The sequence below is a fragment of the Cervus canadensis genome, chromosome 12 (assembly GCF_019320065.1).
Source record: "Cervus canadensis isolate Bull #8, Minnesota chromosome 12, ASM1932006v1, whole genome shotgun sequence".
Taxonomy (NCBI): domain Eukaryota; kingdom Metazoa; phylum Chordata; class Mammalia; order Artiodactyla; family Cervidae; genus Cervus; species Cervus canadensis.
Genome location: NC_057397.1, coordinates 48,732,269 through 48,750,089, shown reverse-complemented (window position 1 = coordinate 48,750,089; position 17,821 = coordinate 48,732,269). Strand labels below are relative to the sequence as shown.

Below are 17,821 nucleotides of genomic sequence, written 5' to 3'. Positions count from 1 at the left end.
CAATAAATTTAATAAGGATCCTAGTAGACTAATCAAAGAAAGAGAATACAAATTACAAAACTAAATAAGGATTTACCATCAAAGACAATACAGATATTTCAATAATCTTAATGCAATATTATAAACAAAATCTTTATTCCAGCTAATTTGAAAAATTAGGTGAAATGGAAAACTCCTTTTAAGGTATATACTGCAAAACCTCATTCTACAAGTGTTAGGGAAATTAAATAGGTAGTCTTGTTCAGGCTTCAGAGACAGAGCAGAGCAGTCCCCTGACTTCCTTCTAACCTGCCTGGACACTGTCCTGACCGCCTGAGTGCTGTGGAGTGCAAGTCTTGTGGCACCACAGATCATAGATAAAATAGAGGATGAAACTTGAGAATGCTGAGCCCCTGGAGGTCTGACCAACCATGCCCCAAGCTTAGAAACAGTCCATTTTTCAAGACAAAACAAACAGCATTAACTGAAACCAGAGCTTCAGTTTGCTCACAGATTTACAAGTGTATCAGTCTGCTTCCTGGGATTATAAGCAGGAACTGAAAGCAATTTTGTGAAGTCTCACCAATGGAAGGAACATGCTGTCTGGGACCTTTTCCCAACAGGGACTCCTGATGTGCTGTGCCATGGGATTACCCAGCACTGTTTAAGTCTTAGTGTTGATCAGAACCCAATTTGTAAGGTAGCCTCCTCTATTTCTATTCCTCTTTTAATGGTGGTATATTGATAATTTTTGTTTGTATGTAACAAGAGGGTTACTCTGATAACAAATCCTTTGAAACTGAGATAGAAGTAAAAACTTTCCACAAAACAACAAGAAATAGATTACATGTACAGTCATTCTTTTCTAGAAATAAAGTTCACAGTAAAAGTAGAATTGCAGACACAAATATATTCATGCTAAGTCGCTTCAGTTGTGTCCAACTCTTTGAGACCCTATGGAGTGTGGCCCGCCAGGCTCCTCTGTCCATGGGATTGTCCAGGCAAGAATACTGGAGTGGGTTGCCATGCCCTACTCCAGGGGATCTTCTGACTCAGGGATCAAACCGGCATCTCTTATGTTTTCTGAATTGGGAGGCGGGTTCTTTACCACTAGTGCCACCTTTGAAGCCCAGTTACACTGAATTCTACCAAATATTTAAATAAAAAATAATATCTGTTATACACAAACTTTTTCAGAAAACAACAACAAAAAAAAGAAAGTGCATACCAGTTAATCTTATAAAGCTACCATTGCTCCTATAACAAAGATGTCCAATAACATTACAAGGTAGAAATTGGTGTAGAACTCCATTAGCCTAAAGCTATACCCTCTCCCAAATTCCTGGAATGTGTCCTTGGTCTGATAAATCCAGTTCAGTTCAGTTCAGTCGCTCAATCATGTCTGACTCTTTGCGACCCCATGAACTGCAGCACACCAGGCCTCCCTGTCCATCACCAACACCCGGCATTTACTCAAACTCATGTCCATCGAGTTGGTGATGCCATCCAGCCATCTCATCCTCTGTTGTGCCCTTCTCCTCCTGCCCCCAACCCCTCCCAGCATCAGGGTCTTTTCCAATGAGACAACTCTTCACATGAGGTGACCAAAGAATTGGAGTTTCAGCTTCAACATCAGTCCTTCCAATGAACACCCAGGACTGATCTTTAGGATGGACTGGGTGGATCTCCTTGCACTCCAAGGAACTCTCAAGAGTCTTCTCCAATACCACAGTTTAAATGCATCAATTCTTCTGCGCTCAGTTTTCTTCACAGTCCAACTCTCGTATCCATACATGACTACTGGAATAACCATAGCCTTTACTAGACAGACCTTTGTTTACAAAGTAATGTCTCTGTTTTTAATATGCTGTCTAGATTGGACATAACTTTCCTTCCAAGGAGTAAGCATCTTTTAATTTCATGGCTTCAATCACCATCTGCAGTAATTTTGGAGCCCCCAAAAATAAAGTCATCCACTGTTTCCACTGTTTCCCCATCTATTTGACATAAAGTGATGAGACCGGATGCCATCATCTTCATTTTCTGAATGTTGATCTTTAAGCCAACTTTTCCACTCTCCTCTTTCACTTTCATCAAGAAGCTTTTTAGTTCTTCTTCACTTTCTGCCATAAGGATGGTGTCATCTGCATAGCTGAGGTTATTGATATTTCTCCCAGCAATCTTGATTCCAGCTTATGGTTCATCCAGCCCAGCGTTTCTCAAGATGTTCTCTGCATATAAGTTAAATAAGCAGGGTGACAATATACAGTCTTGATGTACTCTTTTTCCTATTTGGAACCAGTCTGTTGTTCCATATCCAGTTCTAACTGCTGCTTTCTGGCAGGCATAGAGGTTTCTCAAGAGGCAGGTCAGGTTTGAAAAATTATCAGCACGCAAATAGGGAAGGGCAGTAATCAACTTCTGTTTCATATGCCTGAGGGAAAAACAACTGGTGATCATTAATCTTTAGCCCATACATCTGGTCCATTGTAAAATGGCCAGGGGGCATGAAAAAGCTGGTGACTTAATCTGAGGATTAAGCCATAAAAATGTTACCCTAAGCATCTTGACCTTTAAACTGACTGGTTACAAGTGATGTATTTTAAGGTCAAGAGTGGACCAAAAATGTACAGATTAATACTGGTAAAGATATAAAACTACTGTAATCCTTGCCTTCGGGGGAATTCTTTAGCCCTCTCAGTGTCTATGCTGATAGTTTTGTAATTTCCTCCTCTCTAATAAATCTTATTCACTTGCTACCATGAGTGCCTGTTCCTGGATTCCATCCTTCAGCTCTGCAAACAAGAACTTGGATTCCCAGTTAAATTATAGGACAATAATGGTACCAAAATATCCTCTATGAAACAGATGTAAAAGCTCTATCAAGGTATTAGCAAATTTAATCCAACACTATATAACAAATATAATGCATCATGGTCAAGTGGAATACAAGGTTATTTCACCTTTCAAAAACAATCAATGCATTTCACTATATTAACAAACTAAAAACATATAATATCTGACCACTCAACAGAAAAAAACGCTTGATAAAATAAAATTTATTTATTGTTTTAAAAAGTCTCAGGAAACTAACAAAAGAGTTTATTCAATTTGATAAAAGACATTTATGAAAAGACACAGGTAATACAATTCTGATATTACTCTTATAAGTGAATGACTGAACACTTTACTTAAAAAATTTAAGGATGTTCACTCTCATCTTTCCTATTCAATAATGAATTTGAAGTTCTTGCCAGTTCAATAAAGCAAGAAAAGTAAATAAAAGAGATACTGATGTAAAGGAAGAAATAAAGTTATCTCTGTTTTCAAAGGTCATGATATTCTACATAGAAAATCTATAAATCTACAAAATATTAGCAGATACCATAAATGAGCCTATTAAAATCACAGGGCAGAAAATGAACAAAAATCAATTGTATTTCTGTATCTTAGCAATGAGATATTGACAATTGAAATTTTAATAAAGTACCACTAACAATATCATGAACAATAACTGAAATAGGGATAAATTTAACAAAATATATGCCAGTTTGACATACTTCAAACTTCAGTGCAAAGATAAGAGAAATCATATTAATTTAAAATAAATAGATATGCCATGTTATTTATGGCAAGATACAACACAGCTATAATGTAAATTTTCCCCAAATTGACCTATAAATTTAGCATAATACTCGTGGAAATCTCAGGAAATATTTTGCAGAAATTAGTAAGGTAATTCTAAAATTCATGTGGAAACATACAGTAAATAGAAAAACCAACATAATTTTTAAAAAGAATTGAATTGGATGCTAGCTGACTTCAGACTATCAAGCTACAGTAATAAAAGTGTGTGTTATTGTTAATATGATACACACACAGATAAATGGATCAGACAGTCCAGAAATAAATCCACAAATATATAACCGATTGATTTTCAACAAAGGGACTGAGGCAACACAATAAAGAAAGAATATCTTTTCAATGAATGCTGTAACAACTGGACAGCTTAATGTAAAAAATACAAAAAAGAAAAGAAAATTATCTCAACTCATAATACATACCATACACAAATATTAACTCAAAATGGATTATAGTTATGATTGCAAAAGCTAAAATGTTAAAACTTCTAGAACACACAGAGAAAATCCGTGTGACTTAGGGTTAGTTAAAGATTTCTCAGATAAGAGAGAAAAAGCATGAATCACTAAAATAAGTTAAGTAGATTTCAAATTTTAAAATGTCTGATCATGATAACATACCACTGTGAAAATTAATGACAAACCATTAACTGAGAGAAAAGATTTCTAATGCAAGTATTTAAAAAGAAATGTATCTGCAATATTGAAAAAATTCACAACTCACTACTATGTGTAACCAAAAGGGAGAGTATATATGTACACAAATAGCTAATTTACTTAATACAACAGAAACTAACACAGCACTGTAAAGCAACTATATGTCAGATAAATAAAAAGCTTTTAATTGCCAGTGTTCAAATCTCCACCTCTCTAGAACCCTGAAAGATGATCATACTGACTATATCATGCTGATATGGCCATGTAAACAATGGAGGACAGTCATCTAGAAGACTTACCTAGAACCAGCCACAGAACTTGCATGCCAAAGCATAAAACTTTCCTGTTTAAAACCCTTGAAGCAGTGAAGTTATTTACTACTGTAGCAAAACCTAGTTTATTCCACCTGAAACAATATCCATAATTCCACAACCAAGAGAGAATTTTTATTTATATTAAAAATACTTTCTTCAAAGTTCAAAAAAATAGGTGAAAAGTTTCAGATTACTTCACTGAGGTGGAGATACAGAAATAAAAGAAGAACATAAAAAGATGCTCAACATCATTAATCCTTAAGAAGAGGCAAACTAAAATGAGATACCACTATCCATTTAGGAGGGCTTCCCTTGTGACTCAGCTGGTAAATAATCCACCTGCAATGCAGGAGACCTGGGTTTGATCCATGGGTTGGGAAGACCCCTTGGAGAAGGGAATGGCTACTCACTCCAGTATTCTGGTCTGGAGAATTCCATGGACTACAGTCCACGGGGTCACAAAGAGTGGGACACAACTGAGCAATTGTCACTTTCACTGTCATCCACTTAGGAAAGCAGTTAATTAGAACATCTCACTTAACTGACACACCATATTAAAATAATTGTCATTTCAAAGGCCAAAAATTTCAGGTTTGGAAAGGTTAAGGAGCAACTGGAACTTTTACACATTGCTGATAGAATGCAGTGTGGCAGAGACACTTTGGAAAACAGTGCAGCAATTTCTTATAAAATTAAGTACACATTCATTCAGTAATTTCACTCTTAGTCATTCACCTAAGAGAAGTGAAATATATGGCCATAAAAAGACTTGCACACAAATGCTCATGGCATCTTCTTTCATAATCACAAAAAGCGAAAAGTGGCAAATCAATAAATTTGGTACATTCATACAATAATCTATTAATCACCTATAAAAAGGAATGAAATGTTGATACATAAAACAAAACAGATGAATCTCAAAAGCACTGTAAGTGAAAGAATATACATGCCACATACTATAGGTCTGCATAGTGTATGATTTTTTATATGACACTCTGAACAAAGGAAAGACTATACAGATGTTATAACTGGTTGCTGAGGGCTGGAGTTAAGGGGGAAGTTATTACAGTGGGACACAAGAAAATCTGGGGGGGCGGGCAACTTGAGGTTTAATTCCTCTAGTTATAAGGAGAATAATCTTCTCAAATAATTTAAATGACTTTCTGTCATTTTCTTTGGGAGAATAGATTCACTTTGTTTCAACTTTATGCTTCTAATCACAGAAATATACATACTATATTTTAATGTTACTAATTAACAAGCCAAAATCTCTCAAAATTATTTTTTGCTTTCTTAAAGTCAGGTTTACTGAAGTGTAATTTATGATAAAAGTCACCCTTTCTCAGGCACCAATTTTATGTACTAATATTTTGACACATATACACAATTGCGTAGCTACAATAAAAATACTGAATTTTTTCCCAAAAGTTGTTCTTTAAATCTATTTTTAAAAACAGAATGTGTTCTAAAATTGATTACTTATGGTATAGTGTTCTATGATCTCCTTTGAATTAGGAAAAGTCACTGAATTAATATCACAGAACTACCATTTCATGATATATTTCTATGAATATGTTTAAATAATAAATGTTTACCAAATAAATACAATAGTACAACAAGTCTAAGCATATTGTATCTATGTCTCCCCTTCTATCAGCTTGAAAGATGACATATGAATTTATAAATTTGAATATAGTCATCTGTTTAAAATCATAAATATTTGCATTTATAATTTTGTTGTATAATCAAATTTCAGATAAACAGCATTCAACTTAAATATCCTCAATTAAATGGACTATTGGCTTCACTTTTAGGAAAAAAAAGTTAAATTGTGGGATACAAGTAGCTTATGAGTTCATGTAAGAGATATTCATACAAAAAAAATAGTTCTCACATGTGCACACACACAGAATCAAATTTTCATTTAAATGAAACATTAATTATGAAAGTATCTCCTCTAAGATACTGTTTATGCTAATTATATTTCCCATACCTTTATTTGGGTTTGTCTTTTGGAAAAGAAAAACAAGAAAGCATGTTGGCCTGTGTGCATAGATTGAGATGTGTAACTCTTAATCCTCTTCACCTGTTTTGCCCATTCCCCCACTCCCTCCTGTTTGGCAACTGCCAGTTGGTTCTCTACTAGCCCATTTCAGTTTTGTTTTGTTTCTTTGCTTTGTTTTTTAAGATTCCACATAGAAGGGAACTCATATGGTATTTGTTATTCTCAGACTTATTTCACTTAGTGTAATATTCTCCAGGTCTACCTATGGTATTGCAAATGACAAGATTTCATTCTTTTTTATTGCAGAATAATATTACATTGTATGTATAGGTGTATATGTGTGTGTGTACAGAAGTACATACATACACACAACATATTTTTTTATCTATTCATCTATGGGATGGACAATTAGGTTGCTTCCATATCTTGCCCATATCTTGTAAATAATGCTTCAATAAACATAAAGGGGCATGTAACTTTTCACATTAGTGGTTCTGTTTTCTTTGGATAAATACACAGAAATAGAATTGCTGGATCATTCAGTAGTTCTATTTTTAGTTTCTTGAGGAAGTTCCATACTGCCCTCCAGTTTCTTAAGGGATTATCTGCTTTATCAAACCTTATGCTCCAATATATAGTAGAATCTCCACTTTATTTTACCGATTACATCTATTTTCATGTGTGTACCTATGACAGTATTTTAATGATTGCATCTCTCTGCATTTCTGAGTTCATAACTAATTTGAAGGTCCAGCCTCATTATTATATTTTTGAAAAGTTTTAGTTATTTCCACCTGTTTATTTCCAACATATTGTCAATTTTATGAAAAATAGTTTTCTAAAGTTCTGAGTAGAATTGTATTACACTCATTTGGAAAGAATGAACCGTCCAGACAATGGTTAAAAATAGTTAACAGGTACAACAGAATCACAAGTCAATTAGAATAGTTAAGAATAAGTATTAGCCTGATGTGGTTACCTCTGTCATCTTTGACATCTTTTAATGAAGTTACACAGCTTTCCCCACAGATTCTTCACATTTCTCTTTAGAATAAGACCTCACTTTATTTTATATTTTGAAGAGTGTGCTATTTTGCTCTCACTCTTCTACTGGTTACTTCTAGTGAATTGTGTATATTTATCTTATGTCTAGTTTCTCGCTGTCTCGTTAATTCTAAGTGTTCTTAATTCTTTCACTTTCCTAGATTTAATGTATTTCTTCTTTGAAAATAAAATTTAAAAAAAACCACGCTTCACTTTCACATTTTATTTCTTTAGCCAGAACTTCTAGAACAGTGTTAAATATCATATATATTTTTAAATAGAAATACAAAGATACAAGTGGATCTGGGAACTTTTCAGTAAATGGAATAGTAGAGGGAACTGAAAATAAGATAACTGAAGGAAAACACCACAGATCCTGCAGCCAATTGGACTCACTTTTTCCAGTCCAGTCTCTAACTGGGTGAAGAAAGACAATCAAGAGACATGGGTTTGATCCCTGGGTCTGAAAGATCCCCTGGAGGAGGGCATGGCAACCCACTCCAGTATTCTTGCCTGGGCTATCCCATGGACAGAGAAGCCTGGTGGGCTACAGTCCATGGGATCAGAAAGGAGTCGGACATGACTTAGTGACTAAACAACAACAACATAACTGATTCACTTTACAGTATAGCAGAAAATAACACAACATTGTAAATCAGCTATGTGCATGCTAACTCGTTTCAGTCATGCCCAATGCTTTGTGACCATATGGACTGTGGCCCGCCAGGCTCCTCTGTCCATGGGATTCTCCAGGCAAGAATACTGGAGTGGGTTGCCATGCCTGCCTCCAGGGGTCTTCCCGACACAGGGATCAAATTCACTTCTCCTACTAACTCATATGATTTCTATCAAAGACTTCTAAATAGTTAAGTGCTAATTCAAAATTCTGATAGTGAAAACTTTAAATTTGTAGATCTTGAAGATTATTATTATAATAATCTATAACAATTACTATGCATTATATAATAATAATTATAATGTTACCATTATAATAATTTTATAATTATATTATATAATACTCATAGACTACTATAATCTATAATTATATATAATTATATAATAGTTATAATATTATAATAATCCTCAATATCTACAAACTTAAAGTTTTTCTCTAACAAAATCTTTGAATTAGCACTTAATTATTTAGAAGTCTCTGTAGAAATCATATGAGTTTTGAATTTTATACATTTCCAAATTCCCCAAAATGATTATAAACACCTGAGAGCAGCTGGGAAAATATTTGGAAGTCTATATATCAGACAGACCTGACTATGGGTTGTAGTCTTTGATTTTCTCTGTTTTACTAGAAGAAAGTACTTGGGGATCTAACATGTGAGTCAGTTTTATTACTATTAACAATGAGCCATCCATTGCTCAGTACTGAACTGGTTTTCACATAATGCTGACAGACCAAGTAACAAAAATTATTACTTTTTAAGAGCAAGAAACACATAAAGACAACATACACAAAACAAAAGCAGAACAATAGATATGAACTTCTCAGAAATAAAAAGGCAGGCTATATTCTATAAAACACTTACATAACATGTTTTTATGTTGACATTTTCAATTGTACAGAGGTTTCAAAATAAACAAGATTTGATGTCAGCATATTTTTTAAAATGAGCTTATAAAGGAATGTAAAAATTTAAGGGTAGAAGTATACTTCTTTCCTGTTTATAATCCACATAAACTGTGACTGAGGAGACTTTTCAGTGATTATGTTATATTGACACCCATATGATATAACAGAGTAAATGACACAGAAAGGTCACATCATTTCACATTACCTAACATTTCACACCAACAGACTGGTTCCAAATAGGAAAAGGAGTACCTTAAGGCTGTATATTGTCACCCTGCTTATTTAAATTATATGCAGAGTACATCATGGGAAATGCTGGGCTGGAAGATGCACAAGCTGGAATCAAGATTGCAGGGAGAAATAACAATAACCTCAGATATGCAGATGACACCATCCTTATGAAAGAAAGTAAAGAGGAATGAAAAAGCCTCTTGATGAAAGTGAAAGAGGAGAGTGAAAAAGTTGGCTTAAAGCTTAACATTCAGAAAACTAAGATCATGGATTCTGGTCCCATCACTTTACGGCAAATAAATGGGGAAACAGTGGAAGCAGTATCAGACTTTATTTTTGGGGGCTCCAAAATCACTGCAGACATTGATTGCAGCCATGAAATTAAAAGATGCTTACTCCTTGGAAGGAAAGTTATGACCAACCTAGATAGCATATCAAAAAGCAGAGACATTACTTTGCCAACAAAGGTCCGTCTGGTCAAGGCTATGGTTTTTCCAGTGGTCATGTGTGGATGCGAGAGTTGGACTGTGAAGAAAGCTGAGCACCAAAAAATGGATGCTTTTGAACTGTGGTGTTGGAGAAGACTCTTGAGAGTCCCTTGGACTTCAAGGAGATCCAACCAGTCCATCCTAAAGGAGATCAGTCCTGGGTGTTCATTGGAAGGACTGATGCTGAAGCTGAAACTCCAATACTTTGGCCACCTCATGTGAAGAGTTGACTCATTGGAAAAGACCCTGATGTGGGAGGGGTTGGGGGCAGGAGGAGAAGGGGATGACAGAGGATGAGATGGCTGGATGGCATCACCGACTCGATGGACATGAGTTTGAGTAAACTCCAGGAGTTGGTGATGGACAGGGAGGCCTGGCATGCTGCGATTCATGGGGTCACAAAGAGTCGGACACGAATGAGTGACTGAACTGAACTGAACTGAACTGCACATTTCATATAATGCCCAACAACACAGTATATCTCTCACCTTACAAAAAGCTCTCAATGGAATGTTCTCATGAAATGATTTATTTTTTAACGTTAGATATAACTAGGTATCTCTGGAGGAAACGAAACAAGGATGCTTTATTAAGGAAATTGCCCTCAATTTTAAAGGAAATTTTAAAAAAATTAAGTAAGATAGTCAAAGTATATACTGCTAAAATAAAGTAAGTAGGTTTATACATCTTAGAAGTCATACATGTGAGTAATAATGAATAAATCTGGTTTGCATGATATATATTATATTCAATTGATGAGACAAAAAGTAAAACTCACAAAAAGAAATATTAGTCTATTCTGTAAACCTTTAAATCTATTATATTTAAGATATGCAGATAGACTGTTTGAAACATATTTGTATTATACACTGCACATTTTGTAATCTATGGAAATAAATTATGTATGGTTAGTGATCTGATTTATAAGCTTGCCAGCAGAGTTCAGAGGCAATGGATCAGAAACAAAAGATTGCCTTATCTTAAATAAGAAAATGGCATTAAAGAATTAGCCAACTCTCTCAGTGATGTAAAAATCACAAATGTCAAAGCCAGAATAAGTTCATACCAAGCTTACAGAGTAGTGCTGAAAATTAAAAAAAGCATATAAAAGAATATATATGTTCCATCCTCTCCTTCCCCCACTGTGTCCACAAGTCTGTTCTTTATATATCTGTATCTCTAATCCTGCCCTGCAAATAAGTTCATCAATACCATTTTTCTAGATTTCCATATATATGCATTAATACACAATATTTGTTTTTCTATTTCTGACCCATGCCACTGGGATGAATTGAGATAGTAGCACTGAAACATATATATTACCATAAGTAAAACAGATAGCTAATGGGAAGTTGCTATATAACACAGCCAGCTCAACCTGGCACTCTGTGACAACCTAGAGGGATTGGACGGGGTGGGAAGTGAGAGGGATATTCAAGAAGGGGGAACATATGTATACTTATGGCTGATTCACACTGTTGCATGGCAAAAGCCATCACAACACTGTAAAGCAGTTATCTTCCAATTAAAATAAATTTTTTAAAAAGCACGTATATATTAATATCTATATTACATTTAAGATTTTCCCATTTAAAAGAGTATTTTCAGATTCTAGACTTGTGCTCAGTAATAACTGCTCCCTTCTGGTTGCCTAAAGGGCAAATCAATTTAATTGTATCCATGAAGTTATTTAATATAAAGTATTAGGCACATTAATCAGTCTAAATATCTCACAGATGTCAAAATATTTAGAGATCTGTATCATCTATTCTCTCAACTTATAATATGGAATAGAATTAAACATTCTAATTTTTCAGCAATTTAAAATTCTGCAAGAATGAAGCTTCCACATCTAGCACTAGTGATGTATATAACATTTGATGGAAGAAAATGATAAAGGAGAGTTGTGAGCTGAGGTTACTTCCAAATCTTCGTTTTTTTTTTCTTTTTTTTTTTTTTTTTTTACATAGTGAAAACTTATATTTGGAATTAGCCAGCTGGACTCAGTTTAGATGATCCCAATTTTGTTGGCAACATCCAAAGCATCATAGTCAGGAGCCAGTCGAACATATGCCTTCTTCTCTCCATCAGGCCTGATCAGAGTATTGACCTTAGCCACGTCAATGTCATAGAGCTTCTTCACAGCCTGTTTAATTTGGTGCTTGTTGGCCTTGACATCCACAATGAATACCAGTGTGTTGTTGTCTTCTATTTTCTTCATCGCTGACTCAGTGGGGAGGGGGAATTTGATGATGGCATAGTGGTCAAGTTTGTTTCTCCTGGGGGCGCTCTTCCGAGGATATTTGGGCTGCCTCCTGAGCCGCAGTGTTTTGGGCCACCGGAAGGTGGGTGACGTCCGGATCTTCTTTTTCTTGTGGCTGTGGACACCTTTCAACACTGCTTTCTTGGCCTTCAAAGCCTTTGCTTTGGCTTCAGCTTTAGGAGGGGCAGGGGCTTCCTTCTTCGCCTTCAGCGCCATCTTCATGAAAAGTTTAGCAAAGCTTCAACATTACAAGTGAAAAGCACTCTAATAATTTTCCCAAGATATTCTCAAAATGTCGTAGTCCTTTTGAAGGTGATATTTTGCAAAGTAAATGCTATATATTTCTGACATTGAAAAATACACTCTTGGTATTGTTGGTTACATTAGCCTGGAAGGCTCAGAGTCATTTCATTCTTTCTACTTGTGTTCAGTGAGAATAGTGCATAGTCTAGATAGACAAACTACTTCTCACTCTACCTCTAATTTCCAAATGAGGTAATTTTGTAAACAAACTTCCTAAGATTACCACAATTAATACCCTGGGTATTTGTCAAAGAATATATGCAGTTCAAGGTCCCCCATTATATCAAAAATAAAACTTTTCTATAGAGATTTTATATTATTTTTATCTTAAAGAACTGGATTGAATTATTTTTTCCAAAGAGCTCTATCTGCAAATTCCTAAATTTTACTGTCTCTTCAAATCTTCTGTTACTCGACTTTACGTATGAAAGCTTCACACAAATAATTTATAAGCAGATGTTTATTGGCCACCTTCTATTTCCATGTGTATAATGCAAATTTATGTTAGAATAATTTGAAAATCTTGTACATTAACTTCAAAGAAAATTCTGGATTTGTGAAAACACTACCAACCAACTTGGCCATTGAACTATACTATAATTTCCTGAAGGCTGGGTCTTCATTTGAAATTCAGTGTTTATAGAACAAGCACATAACAAGTGTTCAGTAAATGTATGTTGAATTACATTAAAGATCAACATCTAACCTTCAAGAAAAAGCAACCAATTTTTCCTCATCAAGAAAAAGAAAAAGTGTGATAACATGATATGTCAGTAAAAAAAAAAAAATGGTGAAAAGAGGGAATTTTTTAAGGATTTCACTCTAAACTTACCTTCACTTTCACATGAGAATTTAGAGATTAGATATCACTAGAAATATTTCTAGTAATTTGGCACAATTTACCTCAGTTACTTATAATAGGGTTGGGTATTATGACTACAATATAAATATTCTAAATTGTCACAATTAAAAAAGGAGATTTGAAAGCCATTTACCCGAATCAACTTGGAACAGATTAACAATAAAAATATTTCAGGTATATTATATTAAAATATTATTATATAATATTCATTTTTACTCTGTGTATAAAATATTCACTTTCAATCAAATTATTCACACTCTTATTGAGACATCCCACAACGAGCATGCTCTCATTTCCTGCAGCTCCATTTCTCTGCTTCCCGTCAAAATGACTCTTGGAAAGAACTCCCTGAACATACTTTTTTCATTTCTTGTCTAACTTTTCCTCTTGAACCCATTCCAGAGGGAATGGAAGGGCTTTACTTAAATGGCTCTGGAGATGGCCAAGATTCTAGCCCTTAGTAATTCCTAGTAACCCTTTATCCTGGAATGCCTTCTCCAATGTCCCTGCAAGGCTCTCTCCCTCACTCCTCCTGCCACACCTTCTCGGTATAAAGGCTGAACACTATGTCTAAAATTTTATCTCCTCACTGCACTGTCTGTCATCTTTCCCTGTTTTACTTTTCTTCATAAACTTATAACCCATAATATAGTTTACATTTTATTTAAATGTCTTTATCTATTATACCAACATTATGTTTCATATACCTCTTATCATCCTCATTACAGTTTCCTGCAACAAAAAGTCAGTAAGCTGAACTCCAAGATTGTCAAAGTCCCTTCTCATCCTAATACTCTCAACCCCTCAGCAGCATCAATACGACACTCCTTTGAGAAGCAGTATGTATTGTCCTAGGAGAGCTTGAGCTTTTACAGATAATTAAGAAGGAAAATACTTCCAAACATCACAAGGTTCATATCTCTTATGGAGTATTAGAGAGGATGCAGCAAACCTCTGATAATCCACCAAAATTAAATCCAGAGCAGAGGAAACAGTGTTTAGGGGGACACAATGCTTATGCTCTGAAAAACCAAGTGGCAGCAGTCATCAGTGCAGAATATCAAAGCCCTGCTGAACGTCATCTTCAGGAAAAAAGTCAATGGTAGCAGAAACGAAGGCAGCAGTTAACATCATGTAGCAGTATATCAAAGCAGAACCTAAAGCAACAATCCCACTGTCCACGTCCAAGTGCTGCTTGTTTTTCAGTGCTACCTACTATATCCAAATTTTCTACTCAACATCCCCATTTGGGTTTCAAATAGGTGTCTTAAACTCAAACTCTGAATCAGAATTTTTTTTTTTTTTTTAGATATTTGAAATACAACTTTACTCTGATTCAAAACAAAAAGGAATGGGAATGACAAAAACAAGCTCCCACCTCTCAATATGCCATGTGACTATAGCAGTCTTATATTTGAAACTCAAAGAAGAAACTGTGTTCCAAAACACCTAAATATGCAGGTCCAAACAATAAGGATATTTTTTTTAACTGCCATATTCACTCCAAAACCCATCCATCTCCTTCAGCATCCAAAGATGAAGCACATGTTCTGCTTCCCTATATAATAAAACGGCAAACACATTGCATCACTGATAACATGGGACAGTTCAGTTCAGTTCACAGTTGCTGATAACACTAGACTTTGGATGTTGGGCCCCAGCTTCACTTTCTCACAGGAAAGCATTTGTCTGAGCAATCTTTAAATTGTGCTTGTACTGCCATTTCCAAGGCTGGACCCATGACCACCTCTGGCAGGATGAGAGTGGGCATGGTGACAAATTCCAAGTTAGGGTCTCTGATCAGTTTTCTAGCAAGACAGAGGAAAGGCTTTTCAAAGCTTTAGTTACTTCTGGCAGAAATGTCATAGTACTGAAGATTCTTCTTTTTGTGGAAGACAACTTGACTTTGCCTTAACCTTTTGGTCCTTAATATCCACTTTGTTGCCACACAACACAATGGGGATGTTCTCACACACTCCTACCAGATGTTTATGCCAGTTAGGCATATTCTTGTACGTAACTCGATATTACATCAAACATAATAACGACACACTGAGCTTGGATATAATAGCCAACTCTCATTTCACCAAATTTCTCCTGACCAGCTGTATCCCATACATTGAACTTAACTGGTCCTCTGTTGATATGGAGCACAAGGAGATGGACCTCAACAATATACTTCTCAAATTCACCAGTCAGATGATCTTGCACGAATGTATTCTTTCAGTATCACCAGCACCAACCAATACAAGTTTGAAATGAACTTGGAGTTCTTCTTGGGCAGTAATCTCTCAATGTTACACAGGCCGGGTCCCAGTGCCTTAAGGGCCCCTGCAGCTGGTGAGGGGAGGCGGTCTGCCAAAGGACCTGCGAAATTGCCTCCTCAAGACCGCTGCCCATTGCAGCCGCTGGGAAACCCCCCCACACACCCGCCCCAACGCTCCCACCCCAGTCCCTCTCCAAATCAGAATTTTTAATGTCCTCTTCACAGGTATGTCTTTCCTCTATTCTTAAGTGTGTGTGTGCATCCTTAGTCACTTCAGTCGTGTCCGACTCTTTGCAACCCTAGGGACTGTAGACTGCCAGGCTCCTCTGTCTATAGTATTTCCCAGGCAAGAATACTGGAGTAGTTTGCCATTTCCTTCTCCAGGGGATCTTCTGAGTCTCCTGCCTCTCCTGAATCACAGGCAGATTCTCTGCCAATGAGCCACCACTGGGGAAACCCCTACTCTGCAATGCATCACATCAAATGACACCATTACTCATGAGTCTGTCAAACATTTAAGCGTCATCTTTTAATTCTCTATTCTCCTCACTCCCAGAATCCTAATGAATTTGCAAATCTTCTGCCTCTAAAATCCACCCTAAATTTGTTCATTTTTTAAAATTTCTGCTCTTATGGTAACAGACAGGTGCCCATGGTCTCACAGAGACCATGCAGCAGTCCTTTATTTTGATTATAGGAAGCACTCTTACAAACTGCTTCTCATCCAGTAGCCAAAGCATTCTTTTTCCAACAGACATGTCACTACCATGCTTTACTTTTCATTAGCCTTCAATTAAATTTTGACTCCTTACTCAGTCCTCAGAAGGCCTAGAACTTCTGATCTTGGTCCACCCTTCTGACTCATCTCATACAAAGCAACGTTACCTTCACACTTTAGTCGCACTGTTTCTTTTTCCTTAAACATGGGAAATTATTTGCCATCACAGGGCCTTTACACTTAATATTCACTGAGCTTGAATGCCATTTCCCCAAATGGTCCTCTGGTTAGTTAGCCTCATCTTCATTATTCAATCAAAAATTCAGTCCTTGTATATAACTATACTGGGCTTCCCAGGTGGTGCAGTGGTAAAGAATCTGTCTGCCAATGCAGGAAACACAGGAGACTTGGAAGATCCCCTGGAGTAGGCAATGGCAACCCACTCCAGTATTCTCGCCTGGAGAATGCCATGGACAGAGGAGCCTGGCGGGCTACTGTCCAGGGGGTCACAAAGAGTGGGACAGGACTGAGCACACAGGCAGGCACATGGCTGTAGGTGGTTGACCCGTAACACACCCTCCCTCCTCTAGCACATTATGCTACTTTAATAGTTACATTTTTTCTGCTTTTGAAGCTATTTCCTTTATTTACTAATATAGTAATTTCAGAAGTCCTTCCTTTAGAACATCAGATCCAAGCAAGCAGAGAGCTTGTCTATCTTTATCATCGATCTTAGAACTGCATAGTAGTAAGAATACAATTTAAGCAATTTTCTTAAAACTGAACTGAATAGAAACTTTAACATCAATTTATACTTTAAAAAGAAAATTCAGGTCTTTTATTTCACTCAAAAAAACGTATATTTACCAGGCAATCTGTGACAACAAAGTGAGTTTGTCTCTAAACTGAAAGTTACTAGATGATGGATTTATAACAACTCAAATATTTAGCTTAATAATATTAAGAACTTGAATTTGGGTCATATAATCATCATGTATTATTACTCAAATCATAAATTAGAAAAGACACAATGAATTTATCAATGGATAGTTTCATTTAAATAGCCAGGAGAGAATTTTCAGTTATAAGTAATATTAATAAAGATGAAAGAAAATATCTGCACATAAAGACAACCAAGAATCCAAAATTCCATAACTAAAATGAAAGTTTTTAAAATTGTATCCCCCTCATACATATTTAATAACTACTTCAAAACAACTACTACTTTTAAATGCAGAGGAGTGAATAGAATTAAGTACTTCAAGGCTGAGTATGTAGGATATGAAATAAAAAAAAATTAAACAGTGTTCTTTTTGGTTGATAGATGAAGTAATGAACTAAATAGTAATACACATTTTGTCAACATATCATAAGCAAAAACTTAACAGAATTTCCTCATTTTGTTTTTCCTATTATGGAATCACTAAACTAAACTGAGCATTTTTTACCTGTTAAGTAGAATATT

The 17,821-nt window shown here is 35.7% G+C and overlaps 2 protein-coding genes across 2 annotated transcripts in view; both read right to left on the bottom strand.

Moving 5' to 3' along the window:
• CSMD3 (CUB and Sushi multiple domains 3) overlaps positions 1-17,821 on the bottom strand; it is a 1,309,925-nt gene that overhangs the window by 847,110 nt on the left and 444,994 nt on the right. The gene's annotated exons all lie outside the window — the stretch shown is intronic.
• Positions 11,887-12,429, bottom strand: LOC122451157 (60S ribosomal protein L23a-like). Its single transcript, XM_043483743.1, has one exon. It carries the CDS (start codon positions 12,427-12,429, stop codon positions 11,953-11,955), a length of 477 nt encoding a protein of 158 aa, XP_043339678.1. The 3' UTR covers positions 11,887-11,952.